At 35.3% G+C, this 16,292-nt stretch overlaps 5 protein-coding genes across 5 annotated transcripts; 2 read left to right on the top strand and 3 right to left on the bottom strand.

Moving 5' to 3' along the window:
- Nucleotides 1–27: 27 nt before the first annotated feature.
- Nucleotides 28–5,432, bottom strand: LOC118262675 (COP9 signalosome complex subunit 6). Its single transcript, XM_035574217.2, has 6 exons — nucleotides 5,013–5,432; nucleotides 4,779–4,910; nucleotides 4,406–4,557; nucleotides 1,459–1,624; nucleotides 1,017–1,210; nucleotides 28–914 (listed from the first exon to the last, which is right to left on the bottom strand). Exons 1-6 carry the CDS (start codon nucleotides 5,254–5,256, stop codon nucleotides 774–776), a joined length of 1,029 nt encoding a protein of 342 aa, XP_035430110.1. The 5' UTR covers nucleotides 5,257–5,432; the 3' UTR covers nucleotides 28–773.
- Nucleotides 5,433–5,697: 265 nt separating this feature from the next.
- LOC118262664 (zinc finger CCCH domain-containing protein 13) lies at nucleotides 5,698–11,264 on the top strand. The gene is made up of 6 exons (XM_035574206.2): nucleotides 5,698–5,937; nucleotides 7,079–8,287; nucleotides 8,513–8,822; nucleotides 8,968–9,111; nucleotides 9,330–9,405; nucleotides 9,610–11,264. The coding sequence occupies exons 2-6, from the start codon at nucleotides 7,087–7,089 to the stop codon at nucleotides 9,766–9,768; spliced, it is 1,890 nt and encodes a 629-aa protein (XP_035430099.2). The 5' UTR covers nucleotides 5,698–5,937; nucleotides 7,079–7,086; the 3' UTR covers nucleotides 9,769–11,264.
- LOC118262677 (phosphatidate cytidylyltransferase, mitochondrial) lies at nucleotides 5,936–7,031 on the top strand. Its single transcript, XM_035574218.2, has one exon. The coding sequence runs from the start codon at nucleotides 5,971–5,973 to the stop codon at nucleotides 6,985–6,987; it is 1,017 nt and encodes a 338-aa protein (XP_035430111.1). The 5' UTR covers nucleotides 5,936–5,970; the 3' UTR covers nucleotides 6,988–7,031.
- A 230-nt stretch (nucleotides 11,265–11,494) lies between the features above and the next one.
- On the bottom strand, nucleotides 11,495–12,359 carry LOC118262698 (uncharacterized). The gene is made up of 3 exons (XM_035574244.2): nucleotides 12,194–12,359; nucleotides 11,800–12,034; nucleotides 11,495–11,716 (listed from the first exon to the last, which is right to left on the bottom strand). The coding sequence occupies exons 1-3, from the start codon at nucleotides 12,277–12,279 to the stop codon at nucleotides 11,561–11,563; spliced, it is 477 nt and encodes a 158-aa protein (XP_035430137.1). The 5' UTR covers nucleotides 12,280–12,359; the 3' UTR covers nucleotides 11,495–11,560.
- Nucleotides 12,360–13,483: 1,124 nt separating this feature from the next.
- On the bottom strand, nucleotides 13,484–15,896 carry LOC118262683 (cyclin-C). Its single transcript, XM_050697441.1, has 4 exons — nucleotides 15,214–15,896; nucleotides 15,038–15,130; nucleotides 13,812–14,670; nucleotides 13,484–13,708 (listed from the first exon to the last, which is right to left on the bottom strand). Exons 1-3 carry the CDS (start codon nucleotides 15,802–15,804, stop codon nucleotides 14,548–14,550), a joined length of 807 nt encoding a protein of 268 aa, XP_050553398.1. The 5' UTR covers nucleotides 15,805–15,896; the 3' UTR covers nucleotides 13,484–13,708; nucleotides 13,812–14,547.
- Nucleotides 15,897–16,292: the final 396 nt, after the last annotated feature.

Genomic DNA, 16,292 nt, shown 5'->3' with positions numbered 1-16,292 from the left:
TTGTAATTGTGAATGAAACAACTTCAATTTAAAAGGTACATGTTTTTATTTAAGTAGCTAGAAAATCAGTCACTATGTCAATTTTATGATGTAGCGTGACATTTACAATTAACTTACATAATGTGAATGGCTATTAATTGGTACTGTGAGCAAAAACAACGCCAATAATGATTTAAGACCGCAACACATTCACTTCAGAAAGCTATAAAATTATGTTTTGTTGGATTTAATTATTTTAATTCAATTTAACCACACATTTACAAAACTGCAAATCAATATTTAATCCGGCAGGTATTCGACTACTACAGGTTTTTGAGAATGATATTCGCCGGCAAGGTATAACATTTTCTTTAGTATGTGGATGTAACATTTTAATTACAATGAGAATCGCAACCTATGAGGTTCATTTTGGTACTCGCTAGACGGCGCCAATGACTGAATACGGTAACGTTTCGATCTCGTCAAACGTAAAACAAACTTGTACTAATCCCTCTGTTAAACCAATATTATTTCAATAAGTCTACAACATATTACTATTGGTTAACATTAGCAAAAATATTCTGCTCATCCAGAGACCTTATGCATTACGAGCGCCTCTAGCAACGCAAAAACTCATATTCTCATATTAAAAACTAAGTTTCTTTTAATTGTACTGAGTATAGAATTTGTGGAAAAAGTCCTCATATTAGAAAAAAGAGTACCAAATGCATTTTTTCCACTCACTCTATGATGTTATGGTATCTGTACAAAAGTATTTAATATTAATTACCACCCTAAAAGAATAGTCCTCTCATGCGGCGACCCATGCCCTGTCTGTCGTAGAGTACGTTGAATCTGTTCACTAGCTGGTTAATAGCATTGCAGCCTTTTGTTATGGTGCCCAGGTACGTCATTAGAGCGACGTCGTTGCATTGCTGAAAAATAAAATGTACAATCAGTAAAGCTAAATGTTATCACCCCAGCATATGGTTTCCATAAAAACCAATATCTAAGAAATGTATAGAAATTATACATACATTATAAAAGTGTGTGCGGAACTGTTGTGAAGTGAGCAGGGGCAGTCTGTTGGAGAGTGCGCGCGCTTCCCGCAGTAGAGCAGGCCGCGGCGGCAGCGTGCCGTCGCGGATTGCTCGCACCGTCGCCAGCACGGCACGCACTCGAGACACTAACATCTTTATAGCTGAGCGCTGCGCCGTCAGGTGCTCAGCCACTGAGACAAACATGTATAAAATTATTATAGGTGAGGAATCACTACATTTTATGCTATACAGATTCTTTATCATAGTTACAAAGTTAATTAATGTTGAAAGTATAAAAATAAATAATTATAGATAAGCAACACTATACCACTTTAACAAATTATAATCAAGCATTTAAAATAATTTTCTCAACAATATTTTGAACAATTTCTGTTGTGTACTTGTGTAAGAAAAATACAAATATTATATTAAACCTCACCTAAGCTGTTAAGAGCGGCTTCACCAGAAGACACTCGGGCTACATGATCTACACCAATTCTTTCTGCCTCTTCAGCCGCCAGTGTGTATGTGAGAGGTGCCAGTAGCATTGTGGCTCTGCCATTGACTACATCTATTACAGACTCATATAAAACCACTGGCAGTTGCTGAAATATATGGACAGAACATTTTATTAGTACAATGTAAGTAATTGACAATAGATACATATATACAGGCTTAAAGGTTAAGTCGACCTAAATCCTTTAAGACGTGATAGTTTACAACATTCTTGACTGATTTGACCATGGGACCCCATATCCCAAACTTAACCGTTTTCAAATTATCGGCATTTTAACGTTTTTGATAAAATTTCCCATTTTTTAGGCTATTTCTCCCTTGTTTTGTCTTTGGTGGCTAAAATTTGTTTTGTTTTTATTATTTAGAAAACTAAAACTGTAAATAACTGTACCAACTGAGTCGTAGAAGACGATCGAATGTTAAAAAAAGTAAATAAATTTGTGATAAGTTGTTTTTCTTTGTAAGATATTTAAAAAAAAGTCTATGACAACTGTTCTGCAAATGTGCGTTAAAATATCTACAATTCTTCAGCTTTCTGATAAGGTATAACATGATAGGGAATAATTTGAATTCTTTGCCAAAACATCGATGAAGTACTACAAGGTAGTAATAAGAATATCGATATTTAAGCTTCAAATTTAACTTGAGTCAGATAACAAAATAAAACAAACTGGTTCACTTCACTTCAGAAGGAGTGTCAGGGAGTGGCTTTTTTTTTGAGTGGAGAAAATCATCCAATGACTTCTCCCACCTTGGGCGAGGCGAGAGGGAGTGTCAGACTCTTACTGACTAAAAACCACCCTGTTCCTTCTCCTGCTTTTCGAGCCGGAGCCCCGGTAAACCCACTAGATAGTCCGCAGCTCCGGATCAGGCATCAGCCCTACTGGGCTCCATCTGTGGTGGTCTGATGGCTCTTTGAGGCGCGCGCGGAACGCTACGCGTCGCACGCACGGGTCTGGTTCTGTTCGGGCGGTGAGCTACCCTTGCTCGCCGTCCGCAGGCCCGCACTGGACACTAATTATCCCAATAAGTGGATCGGGAGAGGCGGACCTGTACCGTGGCCAGCTAGAAGTTCAGACCTGACCCCTATGGATTTTTATGTGTGCGCCTCAAAGAGCCATCAGACCACCACAGATGGGGCCCAGTAGGGCTGATGCCTGATCCGGAGCTGCGGACTACCTAGCGGGTTTACCGGGGCTCCGGTTCGAATAGCAGAAGAAACAGGGTGGCTTTTAGTCAGTAAGAGTCTGACACTCCCTCTCGCCTCGCCCAAGGTGGGAGAAGACATTGGATGATTTTCTCCACTAAAAAAAAAGCCACTCCCTGACACTCCTTCTGAAGTGAAGTGAACCAGTTTGTTTTATTTTGTTATCTGACTCAAGTTAAATTTGAAGCTTAAATATCGATATTCTTATTACTACCTTGTAGTACTTCATCGATGTTTTGGCAAAGAATTCAAATTATTCCCTATCATGTTATACCTTATCAGAAAGCTAAAGAATTGTAGATATTTTAACGCACATTTGCAGAACAGTTGTCATAGACTTTTTTTTAAATATCTTACAAAGAAAAACAACTTATCACAAATTTATTTACTTTTTTTAACATTCGATCGTCTGCTACGACTCAGTTGGTACAGTTATTTACAGTTTTAGTTTTCTAAATAATAAAGCAACTAATCTACTACACAAAAAAGTAAAAACAAAACAAAATTTAGCCACCAAAGACAAAACAAGGGAGAAATAGCCAAAAAAATGGGAAAGGAGATGGCTAAATGACTGACCCAGGCATAATAACAAGAATACGAATTTCACGCTAACCCGTATCATTTAAATATTCACTTATGAATTATTTTGTGTTTAACTAATTCTTATAACTTGGTGAACAAAAATTAACAAAAATAAGTTTCATAATTGATTTTTTTCTGTTGTGATTTGACATGACAACACGGAAGTAGGTACTGCAAGCTATTATTAGGACATTAGTTTCCCCGAAAATCAAATCGAAATAATTAAACGAACATCAATTTTTAATAACGGTAATATAATGACTTTTTTCTTAAACCAAATAATTGAAAATGTTTTGATCGACACAAAATATATATTTTGTATAAGATTGCACAATCTTACTATATATTTTGTGTCTGTCCTTGGTTACTTTGTGTTCATTATCTAGTATAAGCAGAATTGTTTACCTATCTACCTCATATATAAATAACTTTCGGCTCAGGTACATCAAAACGCCTTGGTAAAAGTTCACAGCAATATGTTATAGTTTGAAGTTTTTGTAACGTTGTTTGACGTAGGAACGCTACTTTATTTTCAGGATTGCGCAGATATGCCAAGTTTCTGGACCTTCTTAATTACAAAATATCAATTTTTAATTATGCGGCTTTATTTATTGCTAGGTACCATATTTATACAATATTTATTTGTACGGGTTACGACGTCCATACTTTGGTTTAGCCATGTCCTTTTATCAAAAAAGTTAAAATGCCGATAATTTGAAAACGGTTAAGTTTGGGATATGGGGTCCCATGGTCAAATCAGTCAGGAATTATGTAAACTATCACGTCTTAAAGGATTTAGGTCGACTTACCCTTTAACCCTGTATATTTTAGGTGCAATGTAACACAATCATTCTAAATAAAAGCTGCCATATTGGTCATGTTTATAAGAGAACATTTTGGCTAGTGAGTATCCTTGAAAGTGGATAACAGCATCGAGATTGAAATTCTACCTGGTATAATATAGCTGATACCACACATATTATAATGTATTGCATTGCATTATTATTTAATTTCTACCTCAGTAATACAACCTCTAAAATTACATAGTACATAAAAAATACAATACTGTTGGCGCACTCACATCTCCGTTCCTTCCCGCTGGGTTGAGCATGAGCATGACTGGGCATTCGTTGATTTCACAGATCTGACGATGAATGGCTATGTCTTTGTCAGTAGGAGTGTCTCCTGTAGTGTACCAGCCCAAGAAGTCCATATCGGAGAATACTTGTTTGACTGTAATTATAAACAAAGAAAAAAATATTTTCAGCAATGTTTGTTCTAGAGGACAAAGACCTTCATGTTCTCCTTCCACTCCAAACTTATTTTGATTACTGACTTCAGTTAAAAGTAATTTAATTAACTAAAGAATTAAAAGTAAAAAAAAAAAAATAGTTTTGCTTCTCTTCAGAGGGTATTCATCATTTCTACTTCACAAGGTACCTAAATATACTCACATTGTTCCTCCTTTAAATTGTAATAATCTCTATCAATTAAGATATCACCCTCAATAACACTGAACATTAATTCGAATGAATTCATTACTTCTATGTTCCTGCCTTTCTGTTTGCCAATTAAAGCTCCAATTACTGAAATGTAAAAAAGTTATTTAGTGACAAATAATTAATGCAGTAGAAATTATCTTTAAAATAATCAATTGAATAATTGTTTATAATATATGAATAATTTACCTATTTGTGGAGATCCTTCTTGTGCCCGCAATCTTGTCCAATGTTCAGACACATTCATTATGACGAGTGGATGCAAAGACACAGTTACAGATCCTGAAGTAGCCGTGGTAACCACGACGCTCTTAGTGCAACCTGGTGCTGCAGGCGCTGGAGATGTGGGGTTAGGAGGATCCACAGCCGGCCCTGATGAAGCACTTTCCACCTCAACTTCCATTTCAAAATCAATTCTGTCGGCACTCGACATGATTACAAAGGTGTTATTGTCAAAATCTTAGTAGTAATAAACTATGTGTACTGCAGCCAGCAATACACATAAGATAAGCAAAATAATATAATTGATTGAGGATGAAAAACAATCAGCACAAATCAGAATCAGACGAACAACAGCTATTACACTACAACTACATGTGTCAAAACTCAATACTGTCACTGTCATTGTCAAAATTTAAACTTGTTATTTTGAGTATCAATAATTTCACTTTTTCATTTATTTTGTTAATGATTTTGTCCGTAATAATGACTATTAGACTATTAGAACAAGCCAACGTATTGCATGCTACATAGAATAATTAAATAATAGTTTTTTTTGTATTAATTATAGAATTTATATATCTCTCACTTGTATACAAAACTTCTTTATTTTTTGTCTACGGTCAAATATATAATATTATTACTTATCTGTGGTAAATTGTCTATGATTGGCATTGGATTAGACTGGTTTGGTTGTGTTTGTGATCATTTGGTTATAATAGTTGGAAAATGAATAACGATTTAAGTGAAAATAAAAATTAATAATATTTATAATGAAAAGTTGATTCCATTGAAAACCGTATATTAGAAGGACCTATCAACAAGTTACTTAACATCGATCTTTATCATCCACCTGTCATCGAGTGTTCAGCGCGGAGTGTGGTGTTTTTCTCAGGTCAGCAGAAATCTCTTTCTCATCATTATAAAAATGGCAACAGCAACGGCTCTAAAAGCTATGGCAGGTGTGTCCAAAGACATATCGCCGCTATATTACAGGATATTGTCAAAATTCCCCCAGAATTTTACGTTCTGCTTCGCCTATGGATCTGCTGTGAAACCTCAAATAGGCAACAATAAAAAACAGAACATGATTGATTTAATTTATTGTGTGGACAACTCATACCGATGGCATGCGGCTAACATCGAAATAAACCCCACACACTACTCTGCACTGAGATACCTGGGCAAAGGATTTGTCGCAAGGTTCCAGGAAAACTGGGGAGCCAAGGTATATTTCAACACTCTTGTTGAAATGAAAGAAGAGAACATTCTCATAAAGTATGGGGTTGTCTCACAAAAAGATTTAGTTGCTGATCTTTTGGACTGGAATGATCTGTATCTGGCTGGCAGGCTGCACAAACCAGTAGAGATTATTAAAAAAACCAACAGCACACAACTTCAGGGTGCTCTCCATTCAAACTTACGCTCTGCAGTCCACACAGCACTGCTCACTTTGCCAGAGACATTTTCCGAGTATGACTTCTACTTTGCAATATCTAACCTTAGTTATGCAGGTGACTTCCGAATGACATTTGGAGAGAACAAAAACAAAGTTAGAAACATAGTACAGCCACAATTGTTAAATTTTCGTGAATTATATCGTCCCATTATACAGCAGTTTAATGCCTACGTAGACATTCCAACTGGAGATGCAAAGTGTCACCAGGATATAAATCCAGAGACAAAGCTGCACCATTTAATGCAGTTGCCGATGGTGCCCCAGCAAAAAATTGTCAAGTTTTGGAACCATGGTGGCTTGCAACAAGACATGGAGGATGTCCTAAGGGCAGTGGCATATGATATAGACTGTGCTGTTGTACTGCGGCAAATATTGAGAGGCATAGTGTGGCAGTCCAGTGTGAGGCAATCTTTGAAGGGGATACTTACTGCTGGTTTTTTGAAGTCTGTTCGTTACAGTGCTAAGAAAATAGCAAAAATGTTTTAAATGTATTTATGTTTTGTAAATATGTAATAAAAGTAGTAAGTAAATTAGACTTTTTTATTCCTGATTTTAAAACCTCTTTTTTTGTTTCTAGGTACCATAATGATTTCAGATGAGTCAAGCAGTGATTCGGAAACAGGTAGATTCAAGGGTCGAGCAAAGACCCAAGATGATAAATCTACTAATCCAAAGGCTGATGATATTAGAGACTTGGGAAGAAGTAGACAATCTGGACCTGATAGATTTAATAGAAATTTTGACAGAAAAAGAGAAGAGCGATCCCGCTCTGATAGATATTCTAGAGATAGAGAACGTGAACGTGATAGACACAGGTTTTCTAGATATTCTCCTGTAAACAGAAGGAGACATTCAAGGGAAAGAAGTCCAAATAGAAAATCTCATGAGAGTAGGCTCAGAGAATCTAGTGATAAGCCAAGGGTTAAAGAACATAGAAGTAGTAGTAGAGATAGACATAAACATTCTGGGTCCACTTCTCGATCTTATGTAGCTCATGATTTTAGAAAAGAAAAAGAAATTAAAGAAGATGTACGTCGTAAACCTGATCATGGTAGTAGTGAAAGGTCCATAAAGAAATCAAAAGAAAAATCATTATCTCCTGATCATAGATCCAAGCGATCTGAAATTTATATACCCCCACCTGCTGTTGCGCAAAAAAGAAAAAGTGATAGCCCAATAGTTATTGAAGAGCATGATAGTGATGCATCTGCGGAAGTACAGCCTGGCTCTTATTATAATATGATCCCAGCTGTTGTTAAGGAGAAGACGGATGAATCTAGTGAGATTGATTCTTCTGATGATGAGAGGCTACGGGCGAAACTTCTGAATTTAGAGAAAGAACTACAAAAAACAAAAAAGAAGAAACATAAGAAAAAACACAAGAGAAAAAGTTCAAAGTCCAGCAAAGACAGGGAGAGGGACGCTTCAGTATCAGTAGAAGTAAGTAGCACAACTGACATTGATGTAAAAGCTGATGTTGCAAAACACCAAAATGAGCCTGTAGAAGATGTGGTGGTCTCTTCCACACAAAAAGGTGCTCAAAAAGAGAGTTGCGAAGAAGGCGAGATATCAAGTGATGATTCTCAGAGTGCAATTGAAATTGATCCAACAGACTTGAGACACAAGTTGAGGCGCTCGGCTCCCAGGGGCGACGACCAGTCTGCCGTGGACGTGTGCGGGCCCGCGCTACCGCCACATCTCGAGAAACGGTTCGAGCGAAGCGCCTCACCAAATACGGAGGGTCCTGCTCTACCACCCCACCTTGTCAAGAATTCAAAAAATATAGGTAATGTAATAAATTAAACTAAGACTATACTATAATTTATAATATAGTCTCCTAATTAACTAACTATGTAATTGACTTTAATTAATTAATTATGATATTATTTTATAATAATCTTCCCTACAACTTTGCTAAAACTCAATAACTTATTACTAACTCATTAATTGCTTGCTTCTAATTGTCATACCATCATGATTAACAATTATTCATCCATATTCTTCATTATAGGGCCTTCTATACCTGATGATATGCGCAAAGTACTAGCTGAGAGAGAAGTCGTGAAATACGAAAGTTCCGATGAAGATATTGGCATTGGACCTTTACCAGCTGGCTCAGAGGAAAAATGGTCCGATGCGCACCGGCGACTCGAAGAGAGAGCGTTGGATATAAAGATAAGGAATTTAGATGGCCAATCAGATACCAGTAAGGTAAAAACCAGGGAACAATGGATGTTGGAGCTGCCTGAGGGCAAAGCGAAAATTATCGGATTGGAGGCGCGGAGCTTCAGAGCCAAGGAAGGCCCTGATATGTCAGACAGGTAAGTTTTGTTGCTGAATATATTTTCGTTCAAGAAAAGCAATAATAATTCATAATTAATTTACTATCAATGCATAATAGGTGTTCCTTTGAATCCTTTAAATGTCTGGTCATGAAAGATACTAACAATTTGGTTGCGTTCACAGATCGAGTTGGACAGACACTCCAGAAGAGAAGGCAAGGAAAGCAGCTGGAGTTGTGAAAGAAGAAGATGTGGAAATGTCCCTAAAACAAGAAGCGAGGATGCGCCACATCGCTTCCAGAGACGACGAGCAAGAAGCAGCTGTCAAGTGAGTATTGGAAAAGCATTTCACATACCGATTTATATTTCTATAACTATTGTTAGCCATATTCAAATTATTATTTGTAACATTTAAACAAGATATGCAATGGAATTGTACTTAGTGGTTCAATGTCGTTTGAGTGTATGGGCCCCGGTGTGACACAAAACTGATATTATCAGAGTTTGTCTAGTCCATATAAGTAACATTTATTTTATTTATTACAGAAAACATAAAAAGAAGCACAAGAGAGAAGAGAGTCTCCTAGATTTACATCAAAAGAAATTGAAAAAGAAGAAAAAGGTAATTTATATATCATAAATTGATATGTTTATATTATTTCTTGAAATATTATTTCCTCTGTTAACCTCATTTGCTTACAATCTGTCTTCTAAAATAGAGATTGCCATTACTATTTGTAAATGTAATTTATAGTTTGTCAAAAGCAAGCAATAAGAAATGATTACTTGAAAAATGTGAAGAAAATTAACCAAACCTTTTTTACAGAAGGATGAAAAAGAAGACGGCAAAAAGGAACGTCGTCCGTTCAGTCGAGACGTGGATCTGCAAGTCAACCGTTTCGATGAAGCACAGAAGAAATCCATCATTAAGAAAGCACAAGACTTGAACTGTAGGTTTTCAAGAGGAGAAGCTAAATATTTATAGAGGTACTGGGAGGGAATAGCAGAGTTATACCAGATTGGTGTGTAGATGTAAGGACTTGTTCTACATAGATTTGTCATTAACAAACAGTAATCTGATTGGTGCACAGCACTACCTACTGTTTGACATGTACAAATTTTACAGATTTTGTACAAGGGGCTTCTAAGGAAATAATTAGGTAGAACAATATATTTTCATACAAACTTACCAGCAAGTTGTTACTTTGGAAATAACTTTTTAAGTAGTTTTTAATGAATCCTTGAACTTTACATGGCCTCCCAGTGGATTGTTTCATTGTTTTAACAAATAATGTTCTTTGTGCAATAAAATCCTGTATACTTCTAGCTGTTTACCATAATATGACTATTTTGAATGGGATTCATGCACCCTAGCTGTGCTGTAGAGCAGTCTTTCGACTCATAAACTCTGAAGTATATTGTATCTAATTTTAAATTATGTATAATTTGTTGTCTGTGTTGACGTAGCACACGTCCTCTATACAAAGCGGAATGAAATAAGCGAATTATAATATTAAGCTGAACATAATTTTAGTTAACTGAATTATATTGAAGTATGAACTTTTTAGTTTTATCTCCGTTTAGGAAATTACTGTGGTAAACGATGTTTCTTCTGTCGTATGCTTCGACCGCGATATTGCATAATATTATTTTAGTGAAGCACGGCTACGAGGACGTAGATGAATGTATTAGCTCTAACGGGCTCACGCTTTGGTTTAGCCATCACAAGCACTGTAGTACACCGGAAAAGTGGCACTTAAATAGATAAAACAGAAATACCTATTTAAGTAAAGTACTTACATGATGCTGTCGTACCGATGTTGCAATCAAATTATCAACAGCTATGTTATAGACAAAGATTTTAATATGAATTTTAATGCCACACTGCACTGTAAATGTTAATGTCACAAAAAATATTGAGGTTTGCATAAACATTATGTATCTTTTCGCGCGGCCAATGATGACAATAGTCCAAAATATTTTTTATTAATTCAATACACCTGTTATTGACAATTTCGTGGAGCCAATCAAATGTTATCAAACCATTGTTTAACTCTTGATGCATTGTAATATCAAATACGCAAGATGGATACAAGTATTCCGTTCTACCAATACCTACAGTTTACATTTCAAAGCATTTTATTTCCTTGACATAAATTATCCAATGTATAGTTTTTCTAAGAATTGAAATAAAGATTATACTAATAGACGGTAATACCATTCATTCGCTGTAAAAGAAATAGTGCTGGAAGCTATTTTCAAGTTCCAGTCCTATGATATTATATTCTTTTGTCACTTTGGCCGCGCATCCTCCTTTACTTCGAAATCACTGTTTTACATTTTATTTGATGTTATGTAAGTCGGCATGCTTCCCAGCATAATCGACAAATGGATTTCATTCTCCTGGTTCAACAAGGACAATGTACAAAAACTACACATACATGGCAAAACTAGTGTTGTAAATATACGATTTTACCCTTATTTTGTGTTTTATTGCAATTAGACGCGGAAATTTCCGTAACTGTAGCTTAGGCGATATAGGTAATAAAGAGGTAGCTGGTAATTACAAATTGGTAAATATTTAAAATGGCAAAACCTGTAACTTGCTAATGATAAACGTTTTTGTTTCGATTTCTAGTTTATGTTCATTAAAACCAAATAATTTAGTAAAAAACGGTTTAAGAATGTCCGATGTAATTAAAACAACAGAATCTTATGAGTATAATCCATTTACTATAATAAATGAGAGACTAAACTAGTACATTACAAAGAACGCGTTACATTACTGTCTTAGCGTCGATTGTGTCTGTAGAGTTTGCTTTCTCCATAGAAGGGCAAATCTTCACTTTGGTTTCTTCACAGCAAAGCGGCTCATCCGCCGTCATGTCTGCAAATGTCCATGCATGATCGCAGATTTGATAGAAGGCTGACAACTGCAAAAATAAGTAGGTAATGAAAATTTTGATGTAATACCTAGTAAGACAAGTCTAACTCGTGACTTTTATTTAACTGTTACCTTTAATTCCTTTGCATTCTTAAGCCTATTGCACAACACCTCAGGTCCCTTCGCCTTGGTAGCAGTGGCTAAGGCGTTACAAAGGCTCTTACAGGTGCTGGCGCCTTCATCGTCACACTTCACCACCAGGCCGGGGGTCTGTGACAGGATAGGCTGACTTCCTGAATCTATTGTGCTTGACGGGAATCCTCCGCATGAACAGTTACCCTTTGGTCCATCGTCTGGCAGTGGTGAGCTGGGAACAGAGAACATTTAGGTACAACGACAGTAAGAATTAGGATAAAACCAAAGAATACTTTTAATTCTTTAGAATACGTAGTGATTGTCGCTGGCCTGAACACTTGCAGGTGAAAAAATAAAATGATCAAATAAAATGTTTAGTTAACGCAGGCACCTGTTAGTTTTCTCTTCAGCCAATATCAGAGTGAGTCCGCAGAGCAGGATGACGCAGAGGTCACACAGTAGTACCCTGGACGTCATGTTGACTACGGCGGTGGCAACTTCACTGACCGACAACTTGGATACCACAACATTTATATAGCCTGGTATTTACAGTGTTCACCGAATTATACAATGACCACGCTTTCTGGTATTCATTTCAGGACACGCATTTCACAAGATAGAAAAAAATCATAAAATGGATTTCTTGTAAGATGTAAGTTCTACAGTTTCTATGCAGATATGGAATCTAGATTGTTGACATTTTACGAAGGAGCAGAAAGGAATCTTAGAATCTTCCAGAAACCGGACCACCCTCAAAACTCAATAAACTTTCTTAACACGTTATATGCGGAACAGGGCCAATACCTCGTCAATGTCGCGCTTGTAGTTCGGCGAGGAAGAACAGTGACGCCGGAAACGTGTTAAACAGTACATAACTCCAAATGTTTTATTTTCATTAGGGTGGATGATTTGACTAGAAGCTAATATAGTAACTTCCAAGATTTTGCGAAAAAAGCTGTTGCCACTGTCAGTGATAACTGATAGTATTTTAAAATCTGTCCTTCAATACCCAGAGAATATGGCCACTTCAATAACATGGCCAGGTATTGTTTTGATATGAGAAGATCGGAGTTGTTATGATTGTACTCATATACAATAAGCCGTTACTTGGTTGCACTGATTTATAATTATGCATACAGGTATCATAATTTGACACTGCACCGTACGAACGGAAACGATTAGGTACCTACTGCGGCTAGTCATAGCACGAAACTGTAGATAACTATGTGGTAATGTGTAACTTGCCTAGGTATCCTCTCACTCAAATCTCTTCCTATAGACAGTCACACATTCAGTCTTTGGGTGGGAGCGAGCTTGGTCAAGAATTAAACCAATGTAGGTATTTTGAAGAATAAGTACTTACCTTTTAACCATTTCGAGGATAATAGGATACCTAGCTTAGGACTGGCTTTATAATTAAGGCGGAATCTAATTTTAAGAAAACAATAATATTGTCTCCAAATCTAGGTCCTACAAAATGGCTGGGTGGAATAGTGCTCTTAGTTTGTAAGAAACCCATTTATAAATTCTGTAATTAGTCGAAACTTATGAATACTAATTATGTTCAACAGTTGGTTTTGTCTTAAGAACACTTAAAATCTTGCAATATCTTGTAGAGTAGGTGTCTTAGCTATAGTTAACGAAATTTTAGTACACATTCAGTGAATTGAATAAAATCAAGTTTTGTTTGAAAAATATTTATTTATAAAATAAAGGGAGTAGTACAAATATTATAAAGTAGTATGAATGAAGGCCACCATTTGCGATGTTACTCAATTCTATTTTGTTTTATAATATCTAGACAATATGGCCAACAACAATAAATACCATTATAATTATTTCAGAAATATTACATCTCAGCTTTATTTTACTCTCTGTTTTATTATACTATTGAAATGAATGTTACCTGGACCAGTAGTTTCAAAGATTAGCGCGTTCAAACAAACAAACAATCAAACAAACAAACTCTTCAGCTTTATAATATTAGTATAGATTGAAATGAATGTTACCTAGTAATAAAATCATGGATTACAGTTTGGTATTTTTTTGTATTCAGTAACTATAATATTTATGCATAATACAGTTTCCCAGTTATATTCACAGATAAAAACTTAAATAATAAATATTTAGTTTAATTCAAAACTAATTTTGCCACTTAAAATTATGTTATGTTACTAATTAATAAGTTGTCAAGAAGTAATCAGTACACTTTACAAATACAGTCAAGAATGTAGGAACATATTTCTAATGTTAATTTAAAATGTTAATACAACTATTTACATATTTTTTTGTTTTGTTAAAAATATTATTTTTGTTATTTTCGAATAATCCTATATCTATCATAGACTTATTTGATAGTTGTCAGGAATAAAAGGAAACTCTAGTATAGTAATGTAATAATACAGATGCAATGTTGCAATATTTTAGTACATAATAATATGCCAATATGGTCTGGAAATGGGAACATCAACAAAATCAGAGTTCTATTATTATATTTGTTTGTAGCTTTTCAGACATACATGAATGCCATAATTCTAATCAATTCGAACTATTGTCAAAAGTTATTGGAACCTAATGAGATTTAAAAGAGAAATATAAACAGTTCTAGGCTTTCTCAATACTGTCATTAACATGCCTCTTACAAAGTATCCTTCATAACTATCTTGTCTCTGGCCACCCTTACATAAAATCTATTCTATCTGTGCCTCTCACGGTAATCATAGACCACTTGAAAGTTAGCAAGTATTATCTTTGGGGTGCTGGCTTTGGTTTGGGCATCTTAACTAACAAAGCTTGTATTTCCTTCTTCTCATCATAGCTCTTCCACATCTCATACAAATTGATGATAGACCTCACTATCTCTTGGATCTGAAATGCACAATAAAGATTTATTACTTATTGAACCTTTGCTGTAGATTATTAGCTGTTTCAGAGCTTAATGTTAACTTTCTTATCTTACTTATTTTATAATTGTGAATGTTTGTTTTTGTGTTGTGTGTATGTTTGTTATTTAATCAAATTGAAGAGATGGGTAAAATATTCGGAACATGAAAAGATTATGGTCCCGAATAGTGCATCTTAGGCTACTTTTTACCCCATGGGAATGCAGGCCAATCCATGATCAGAAACTTGTGTGAAATATGGGTCTGTAAATGCATATCAAGCTTGTTTTTTTTTAAATGGAATCACTTGATACATGATTACAAAATAATGTATTTAACAAGTAAGTGCTCACCTTATCCATGTCAACATTGAGTTCAGCAAACCATGGCTTGTGGTTTTCCTTGCTCAGCATCACACATGCTATATGCAGTGCAGCTATTGCTATCTACAAAACAAACATTGCTGTTTAAGAACAGATTGACTACAGGAAGTGTACAGAACAATGGTCAGTTCCATCATACTAGTTACCTGATAAGGTGGGTACAACAAGCTGACATCAGTTCGCAGGGAATCATTCACAATTCTCCAAGCATAAGTCAATAGCTGGTCGTCCTGTCCAATATCTTGAACGAACAATAGTAGAGGCCTGTATGGCTGGTACACAATCAAGCAGCAGTCTAAATTTTCCAATAAATAAAACTCACACTCCAAAATGTGATTAGTTCTGTATGGAAATTCCTGCTGGCCGTATGCATAGCTAAATTTGTTTTTAATTACTGTTTGGCAAGTAGTAATTAGTCGTGAGTTTGAGATAACACCAAATTCTTCAACTTTGGAAGCAAGGAACACACATGTTGGTGCTAATAACAATGGATCAATACATTTTAAAGAGTTTCTTGCATAAAATCTTTTGAAGTATACTGTAGCTGTGGCTATAACTTGTTGACGAAGTTTTAACTGTTCACCCAAAACCTGAATTATGCTTGCAAAGAAGTTAAATATTTTTTGATATTCCTCTTCAGACAGTATTCCTAAATCGTGTTGACGATCTCGTATAAGATCTTGTTTGTCTAATATCCATTGTTGATGATGAGAACTTTGCCAGAAATTACCTGCCATTGCAAATTACAGTTTTTAAATTTATACAAAAAATAATATCGCGTTCGACACTCTAATGTCACAAATACATACTTAATGTCAATGTCAAATGTCACAGCATAAAGTCATACACTAGAGCCATTAGTATAGAGAATGAAGCCATTCCATAGACAAAAATACTAAAACGACTTTTATTTAAATACATTGGTGTTTATGGAATGGAGTTATCAAGAAAATTAATAATAAAAAAAATACATGATAACAAATCTACATTAAATTACTAACCACTTTTCGTTTTGTTCAGTGATTTCTCAATGTACTCAAAGAAACAATCACAAACTATCAGATATTCCTTATCAACATACTTTTACTCAGTAAAATATTTCAGTTCTGCGAAAATTTATTAATTTTTCAAATGATTTTCGAGAAAAATGTTACATTAGGGAAACTTGGTCATGCACCAGAAAAACATTCACCTTTCTTACAGATTATTTGGGAATTAGTTAAAA

Source organism: Spodoptera frugiperda, chromosome 12 (genome assembly GCF_023101765.2).
Source record: "Spodoptera frugiperda isolate SF20-4 chromosome 12, AGI-APGP_CSIRO_Sfru_2.0, whole genome shotgun sequence".
Lineage (NCBI taxonomy): Eukaryota > Metazoa > Arthropoda > Insecta > Lepidoptera > Noctuidae > Spodoptera > Spodoptera frugiperda.
This window is presented reverse-complemented; position numbering and strand designations above follow the sequence as displayed.